The 9,450-nt window shown below is 38.2% G+C and overlaps 1 protein-coding gene across 3 annotated transcripts in view; it reads right to left on the reverse strand.

The window, feature by feature from the left end:
• LMO7 (LIM domain 7) overlaps positions 1–9,450 on the reverse strand; it is a 59,217-nt gene that overhangs the window by 13,610 nt on the left and 36,157 nt on the right. For all 3 annotated transcript variants that reach the window (XM_012723129.1, XM_012723130.1, XM_012723128.1), the window contains 9 exons: positions 8,829–8,943; positions 7,746–7,907; positions 6,814–6,920; positions 5,840–5,900; positions 4,162–4,218; positions 2,339–2,364; positions 1,974–2,078; positions 865–957; positions 158–484 (listed from right to left, as the gene is read on the reverse strand). In XM_012723129.1, coding sequence (XP_012578583.1) covers positions 158–484; positions 865–957; positions 1,974–2,078; positions 2,339–2,364; positions 4,162–4,218; positions 5,840–5,900; positions 6,814–6,920; positions 7,746–7,907; positions 8,829–8,943 — 1,053 coding nt within the window. The remainder of the gene's footprint in view (positions 1–157; positions 485–864; positions 958–1,973; positions 2,079–2,338; positions 2,365–4,161; positions 4,219–5,839; positions 5,901–6,813; positions 6,921–7,745; positions 7,908–8,828; positions 8,944–9,450) is intronic.

Consider the following 9,450-nt stretch of genomic DNA (forward strand, 5'->3'; position numbering starts at 1 on the left):
GGCGCTTCTCCTCCTCTGCGTGGCGCTTCTCCTCCTCTGCATGGCGCTTCTCCTCCTCTGCCAGGCGCTTCTCCTCTGCGCGGCGCTTCTCCTCCTCTGCGCGGCGCTTCTCCTCCTCTGCGTGGCGCTTCTCCTCTGCCAGGCGCTTCTCCTCTGCACGGCGCTTCTGCTCCTCAGCGCGGCGCTTCTGCTCCTCAGCCTCAGCCTCTGCCTCTGCCTGGCGCCGCTGCAGCTCCTGCTCTTCCCGAAGCTGTTGTTCCTCCTTCAGTTTCCTCTCTTTCTCAAGAATGACTTGTGCCTGAAGCATCTGGTTTTGATCCTCACGCACACGGTCCTCTTGCTGCAGACTCCCGTCTACTTCTCCTGCTCGGGTTCCTTCTGTGTCAGAAGACTTGCACCCTTCCGTCCAGGCGACTTCCCACGTGCTGACAGTGGACTCCCGTGTGGTCAGAGAAATGCTGTTTGAGTTTAGGTCCATCAGCTCCTGTGTGACCCAGGGAAAAGAAACCCGTCTCAACCTGTGAACCGCTATCATTTCCCATGGACACATATATATATTCAGATCTACAGGATACTTGCAGTTGGCCCTGAATTTTGCTAGAACGATGTTAAAGATTTTAGCACTACTAAGGCCACACCTAGGTGATGGGTCACTTAGAAGAAGATACACTTAAGTTCTATGACATGAATGTGAGGATGCCGACAAATGGAGAAAGGATAAAAACATCAAAGCAAAATCTGGCCATCAGACCTCGTAATTCAGGTGTCATTGTGGCCAAAAGGAAGTGGAATGCAGTATCTTCCACATTTCTGCTAATTTCACCCACAAGCTGCAGAAGGAAGAAAAATGCATCACCAAAGTACCTCACTCAAGTACTTGGAATTCTCTTGCTCGGCCTCCTGTTTAGCCTTCTGCCACTCCTCCCTCAGTTTCTCCTGCTCACGTTGGTATTTTTCCTGTAGGAAATGATAGCATGTTCATTCATTTTAATTAATAAGTTAGTGTAAAATGAATCTCCTTCATTCACACTGTCACTAGCTCCACACTTCACCTCAATCTTTAAAGACAGTGATATTTTTGGCCCTCCCTGGTGGCGCAGTGGGTTAAAGCACAGCACTAAGTAGCTTAAGCCACTTCCGCATGAGTTCAATCCCCGCCTGCCCCAGAGGAGATCCACATGGCGTGGCAGACCTCTCCTGACCCGCCCACTGCTCCCCTCAGCAGTGTACTTCATAGATCTGCCTGTTCTGCACCCCACTCTGTCCCTGGTGAATCCTCTCACCCTCCGCATCTCTGGGCTGTACCCCAGTTCTGTATGAATAAATAAATCTTTAAAAAAAAAAAAGATAGTGATATTTTAAGCAAGGAGATATTTAACCCTAGTGAAGAAATGGCTTATACCAAATCAAAAAGCAAATGCTGGGAGAGAGGAAGCACTCAGACCTAACCAGCACCCACCCCACCCCCATGCTGTTCTTTCTCAAGCCCTTGGAGAACTGCAAAGAAACTGGGTAACTCTGCCATAGAAGGAGCAGGCTTTACAGGGGCCTACATAGCTCCACTCCCAGAAAACTCACACAACCTAGCACCACACTCTCTCTAAATACATACAGGAGGTGATAAATGTTTCAAAGGATAATTTTGGGCAACTCCAAAATGAAAAATAGTTGTTGAACAGAAAATGTGCTCATTGCAAAAGATTTTTTAACTGTGATGTCAATACAGGTTGGCGTTATACAAAGAAAAACAATTCAGAAAAGCCTAGCTCCATCTGGGTTAGCCTCACCTACTCCTCCCTCAGCAGCGTATTTCCGTCAGTCGGGCTGTTCTGCTCCCCACTCTGTCTCTGGTGAACCTCTCATCCCCCACAGCTGGGCCTGCACCCCAGCTCTTGAATGCATAAATAAATAAAATTTCTTTTAAAAAAATAAGTAAAAGCCTGGCTCAGCTGATGCACTTGATCCTGCTGTACCTGCAGCAGGCGTTCCTGCTCCTTCTGCCACTTCTCCTGCCGCCTGCGCTCCTCCTCCTGGTCCCACGCCCGACGAGTGGGAGCACTGAGAGTCGGAACTGGAAGCTAACCAGCGATCAGGTGCAAACAGAATGTAAGTGATAAAGTGAAGCATGTTCACATCCATAAATCATTCATACCACCCTTGCCTAAATTGTACCAAAGGAGATTCATCTTTATAATTCAAAATAGGTCTTTTCAACTTGGAGAGATTACTCTTGATAAACTCTTAGGCAACTGAAAATCATGGCAAGTGATGCTAATGTGTGCTCCATTCAGTCCCACCAAGGTCACCTCCTTTATTCCAAAAACAAATTACTACTTACATCAGGACCCACAGAATCAGAGCTTCCTGTATTACAGCATGGAGGCGAGGGAGGAAAAAAATACAATGTAAGTCTTTTCATTTATATAAATCATTTCTTTCAGGAAGTTAAATCACTAGAGGTTTCTATGCCAGTATACTAAGTGGCATCATTTTTTAAAAACACAGCAGTAAATCATTTTTTCTCTAAAGCACCAACTGGTAACTCATTTTCCAAATACAGAGTTTTTTAAAAGCAAGAAAGAAAACTATGCATGCCAAAGTAAACCCTAGCTCCCACTACTGATCTGATCAATGTCTAAGCATCTTCCTAAAGAGGTTTCAGAATCTTATTACTAGGTTTAGTAGTACTTCACATTTGGCCTAACACAAAAATTTAAAAATCACATGTTCCAACAGCTACCAAATCCAATTTTTTGCTACTATCCAATTACATTGTGACAGCTGCGAATTACATTTTTCAGATGTTGCTAATGAATTATTTTTCTTAAATAAGCCACAGTAACAAATGCAAGCAACCTTTGCCTTTTCTTTCCGATTATTTGAAAAACAGTACACATTTCCATGCTATGGAGTGGTCGTATTCTTTTTACTCTTAGGGGGCTTATGTATACTCCACATGTAGCATAGTGACTGCAAACAAAAAAAGCAAATTTCATAAAATGTAGAATCACACTGTATTTTCAAGTTTTCCTAAAGCCTCATCTGTCAAATAAGTTATCCAATTATTTCTTTAAGTACTTTGAGACTTAGGAAAATATTATTCCCTAAGATAGCCCATTAAAGAAAAGTGAGTGAAATTTTAGTAGGAATAAAGAAAAAAATGGCTTTACTTTAGCCAATTTGAGGTAGGAGTATCACCCTGTTTTGATTAAATTACTTAACAAAAAATGTCAAAAGCTCCAGATGCTGACACCAATAGGCTTGCACGTGTCTTGCTGGCGACCTATTTCTATCTCTGGTCAATGAGACACTTTAGCTGGCCCAAACGAAGGTTGTTACGGACAACACAAAATCTAAAAGTCCTATAAATATGTTATATAAATGTTTTGGATCATCTCAAAAGTAAGACACAGGAACATTTTTGACACCAACAGCACACATCCCTCTGTGCCATCGCATCTCAAATGTTGGGTGTTACTTTTAAGTTCTGGATCTCAAAACACAAAGCTCAGACTGCATTCGTGAGACAGAGCATCAGAGAAACGCAGAAGCAGAGGAAACACCACATGCAAAGCCGCCCAGCTAGCTACATCAACAGGGGTCCCTCAGTGCACTTGTCACATAAAGTTTTCATTTATTTCAAAATTGATATTTTATTTTGCTTTGATGTCCACAGGGTAGTTCTGCTCACACTCCAAAGCTACCATCCTAGTGGCCGTAAATCTGCTCTCCATTAAAAGTAGTTCTCATGCCCCTAGAATTTGGTGTTTTTAAAAGGTGACCAGTTGCATGTTGGTGTAATCAAATATTATGCCATTTGCAGGAAGCAGTTAAGGCTTAAATGAAAATCCTCATTTTTTGCTGTGACCCAGTGGAAAGAAGTGTGTATTTATCAGCATCTCAATTTTTTGTTTTAATTAAAAGAAAAAAAAGTCAGCAGTATAAAAAGGACACACAAAGACCCATTACCACAGAGGTAGACCCATGAGCTGTAAGACAAGCCTGATGACCCTAGGGAAAGAATGGAAATGAGTTATGTTGTTTGGTCAGAACAACAGCAAACTGAAGAGGCTCAGTGGCCGGGGACACAGACTATGAGCAAAGAAATGAGAGTGGGAACAATTCCATGAAGGTGCATGAACTGTTAGCTTCGTGGTTTACCTTGTTCAAAAAATTGTGATCGCCTTTTTAAGTTTTTCAAAGAAATAGGTTCAGATGCTATTTGAAAAATACAAAAAAAAAAAAATCAATACCATGTTATTCATTTTAACCTCACCACTAGAAAACTTAATGATAATAAAGAAACTTTTCCTGTCTGTAGTAATATTATTTTTTAAATGGCAAAACTGACAAGTTTAGAAGATAAGCTTTATTTCAATGCAACAGAAACATACATTTTTAGTAGTCTGTCATACATTCAAATTAGTAAACATAACTAGTATTCATCTAAAATTAATACATTTTAGCAGAAAACATCAGAGTTTCAAAGAAGCCAAAATACCATCTTTGTGCTAGATTGCACAGCTCTAGGAAAATGGAAATAAAATATTTTGCTTAAGTTCATCAACACCAAATCCTCTAACACAAGAATTGGTCATAATTAAGTTCTTGCACTACTGATGAGGAAAAAAAAACTGAAAAATAATATGGAAGATAAGGAAGATGAGTAAAGATAAAATAAAAAACAATTGTTAAAATGAAATATTATTCTAGCTAGAACATTTTGTGCTCGTTTCAAGACCTTAGTCACTAACTTGTAAAGCAAATGGTATACAGTCAGAACTGTACTTCTACAGATGTTATAGGAGTATGGTATATGATTGCTATACTTCAGTTTATTTCATAAACTGTAACTATAACAACAGATGATGCTTACGTCTCTAAATAAAACCCTCAAATGACAGGGCCTGTATTTAGTCCTGCAGTTGCCAAGGAGTTAGCTGTCTTATCAGTTTGTTCTGAGTCACTAGTAGAACAGGACCCGGATGTGACATAGAAAAACTCCTTTGATAAAACTCCATTGATAAATAATGCAATATGAAACAATTGAAATAGTCACTTCCAACTACCAGAAACCAAACACAAAGATAAATAAAGGATGAGACATCTATAAACTCGGTTTGGTTTCGTAATGTAATATATGAGGAACGGGCAAAAGCTGATTCAAAGCCACCAAACCATGACCCACTCTTGGCAGTGAAGTTTCAGAGTGCAAGCAGTTTCATCTTCCTTTAGTCTCCCTGCCTCTGTGGACCAGATCTTTCTTAAATATTCACACACAGCAGATGGCAACTAAATTATTTATGATAAGCAGGAGAAGAGTGACAACCCTTCACGTGAAATTTCTCTACATATTCTGCCAGTGTTTTTATTACAAGCAGGTAGTTCACCTAACCACTAGCTCAAGTAGTTCCCTGTTAATAGCAGTGGCCTTCAGTTTGCTCCTCTCACAACCATCAAGGGAAAAAGCAAAACTTCATTCATCGTTTCATATTTAACTAAGACTTCCTTAGTCAGCAGACCATAGCCAGAATGCTGAAGCCTTAGGGAAACCAGTCTTTTGTGTTTGGCTTAAACACACAGACACGCAGAGCTCCCAGACAAGCTGCCAATGCTTTGTTTTGCAGTTCCTGAACTATCGGACACTGGAACTAAATGCCTTTCCACTGGCTGCAACTGGAGCTGTGTGCTGGCCTTTTAGTTTCAACTGGTCGTGGGTCAGTTTTTCTTTTGCTCATAGATACTAATTTTTTACAACAGCAGAATTTGAGTGCTATCAGTTTTCATCTACTATAAGCATATATTATATAAGTTGAATGCAAATTATAGTGATGATTACCTTTTGAGTCAAAAGTACTGCTTTCATCACAAATACCATTGATTTCTTTGGATTCAGGATTCTGGAATGGATAAAAATGCCAGTTAACAACATTCTCTCTAACTGGATCTGAGTTCACAGGATACATCCCCCATTAAGTGAAAATACCCTCAGATGAGTTTTTCAGGATGTTAATGGATTCTTTATGGTCTTTTATACGTAAATGAAATTTTAAAATTTTTCATTATCTTTTAATACTTATGGAAAATGCCATAAGCATGGATAGCTTTAAATTCAAATATCAACTTTCCCAGAAATATGATGGGTCAAATAAGTATTAGTCCATTTGACTCATTTGTCAGTAAGCAACAGTCATACCAGTTTCTCTAACATTTAAAAATTTTTTACACAATGTAGCAGGATCTCCTTGTTATATCTAAGGAGTCAATATAAACATTTATTTGAAATTTTAAATTAATTATTGCTTTGATGCATTGGATAATTAGTGCACTATAATTATTTTAATCAATTAATATAACAGTCTCTTAATCACATATCCAAGTCTACCCCTCAAAATCACCTACACAAGAACTAAAATGCTTCATGAGGTTTTAAACTGCATAAAATTACTATACTTATTTTACCTTGAGTAAAGACTACAGAAAGCATAGAAAAGTTATAGTTAATAATTTTATGTAATTACTATTTTATATGCACAAAGACCTGAGAGATGAACATAATGATAAAAGATTGATAAGAAACATCTACAAAACAACATTATGGGATCTTCTGACTCCATTCTTATAATTCACTATTGCCCAAATTATTAATGATTAGAACCTTATAATTTTCAAAAATATACATTTTATTTATTACTACAAGTTATTTTGTTCAATTATTTATTTGAAAAGTAGCATTAAAAATCTTACTAACCCCCCAATATTTCTAGAATTCCTTTGCTTTACACAAATACTTCTATTTCTCCAATTACTTACTGAATTCTGAAGGCTTTCTGAGAAATCAGTTGAAATAGACAGACTGGAAGACTTGTCAGTGTTATAAACTCCAGAAGTTGCATCAATCCACTTTGTCTCAGGTGAACCTATAATTTTGGTAGCCATACTGGTGAGATTCAGGGTTTTATGCCTTTTAAATGGCAGGGAAGGTTGGTCTTTGGCCCAGTCTGATTGCCACATGAAGATCAAGAAATAAGCACACATAAATGTTGAAGTGGAAAGAACAGTTACTGGATGCACATATACAAAATATACATAAACAAGACAGACAAACAAATCACATTGTGTGAAAGAAGTCAAGACTGTGGGCCTTGTACCAAAAGACCACCTTCCAAGAACACGGGGTTAGACGATGTTAATGATGAAAAGACTAGCAAATCTTCTGAATATTTCAGCAAACCAGGACTCCATATTCTATCCGAATATCCTAGGTTGGTAGGCCTGAGGTGGCTTAATGTTCTTCCGCACCAAACCATAGGCACTTAGAAACTACCACAGAAAGAATATTGAAGGTTCCGTGAGAATAAACAGGAGTATGTTCTACCACCTTCTCTCTTACAACAGTAAACAGTGCCACAAGGAATTAAGTCACAGTGCAATTTTTTAATGCTTGACATTATTTTATGATTCCTAAATGCAGATACAACTACCTTCAGCTGATATTTGCATTCAAAGTCAGTCAGCATATAAATCAGTCAATAAATGCAAAATTCAGAAAATTTGCTAGTGAAACATTTTCTGACAGAATAGTCAAGGAAATATCATTAAAGATTCATCTTAACATAACCACAAAACATTTTTAAGCCAAAAAAGAAACTGAAGAGAATGTTATTGAAGCAAGCTGTTAGAACCACCTGCCAAAGACCAGTTCGCAGTGTAGAAAGCCAGACACGGCAGTGAGGCTGACTCACCAGACTTTCCATGGCGTCTGATATCCATGACTAGGTTTCCAGTGTGTTGCGCATCAGCCATGGTTTCTTCCCACTCTTTTGTGTCCTTACATGAAAACTTGGTATTGTTAACAGCAATAATTTCATCATCTACCTGTAGTTGAGAAAATTCTGCCGGGCTACCTAAATGGAGCCAGATAAATGAAATGAATGTTTTAAGCCCAAATGTTCTACAAGTCATTGCTTATGAAAAATGACTTCTTAATATGTGAAACTAACCATCTCACATGGAGAAGGTTGTGAAGTTTTTGTTATCAAATATTTGAGCATCAACAATACCAGAAACACCAAAGGCAATTTTTACTCTACAGTACGTATCTTCACAAACATTTAGAGGCGAAAAGATAAGCTCATCTGTTCAATAAAATTTATTAACCTACTAAGAACAAAGATGTTCAATTTTTAAATGAAAGAAATGTAAAATACATTGCACTTCAAATCTAAATGCACTCTGAAATGAAGAAAACAGGGTTACTCCAGACTCAGCAGTTTGGAAATTTCAAAGATATAACCAGTTAGCATCCAATTTTACAGAACTAAAATACATAAAGGAGGAAATCCTCTCAAGTACAATAGTTTTTGTTGAAATTTTCAGCCTTGTGGTGACATTTTGCTGAGTTCCTGACCTTGACTTGATAGGATAAGCCTGAGAAGGGGACACAATTCTTCTGTACGTATCCAAAGGCATCCAGAGACCTTCAGTTATTAAACAACTTGTATATATATTGATGATACATAGTTGATCATGCTAAGTTCTTTCACAATCTTCTCTTAAGAATTACTTGTTAGCATTTCCAAACATGCAGCTAAAACTTTTGACAAATGAATTCTATAAGTTAGAAAACTCTTCAAAATAATTAGTAAGGCAGGAAGGATAACCAATATGTATTTTGTAACCTCAAATATTAATTGGGAGAAGTGCCTCTCACTAACTGCTGCATTTTTTCACCTAATTTCAAAAAAAAAAAAAAAAACTAATTTCAGGCCTACAGGGGGGTCTACCCAGCATAGGCTAGCAAAAAAGAAGAAAGTTCTATGATTTACCTGCTTGGACTGATGCTACGAAGATCCGGGGAAAATCCCATCTTACTGTAAACCCAAAGTCAACACTGTTCCCAGGCGTCTGGTTTATGCTGATTCTCATATCACTGAACTGATCCTGAAAACAAACACGGAACGGTGAGATCAGGTATCCCCGGCACCCACAGGGAGGAAAGTCTATCCAAGAAAGAAGGGAGGCTGTGTGCAAGGCACACTTGAATTAATGTGTGATAAACCAGCAACTTCATTCTTGCTCCCTTGTGTTTGGAAAAAACTCATTTACCTAAAATCATGAATTGGTTATTTTTGTGCTATAATAGATAACATAAAAGATAAGCCTATGCCAATAGATGTTTTTTCTCACATTAGTAAATGTTGGTCAAAGATAAAGTTTAGGCTTTTGCGCTTTGTGAATCTACTTTATAGGCATTTTTTAATTGCCTAGGATGAAATCGAGTAATCTGATCAATTTTTAAATACCTGAAATTTATAGAATGTTAGAATGCAATGCTACTGCAATAAAACTAACAAAATGCAGCTCTATTTATTAAAAAAGGAAGGAAGGAAGGAAGGAAGGAAGGAAGGAAGGAAGGAAGGAAGGAAGGAAGGAAGGAAGGAAGGAAGG

The sequence above is a fragment of the Condylura cristata genome, unplaced genomic scaffold, assembly GCF_000260355.1.
Source record: "Condylura cristata isolate star-nosed mole 26May11 unplaced genomic scaffold, ConCri1.0 scaffold00010, whole genome shotgun sequence".
In the NCBI taxonomy this organism is placed as follows: domain Eukaryota; kingdom Metazoa; phylum Chordata; class Mammalia; order Eulipotyphla; family Talpidae; genus Condylura; species Condylura cristata.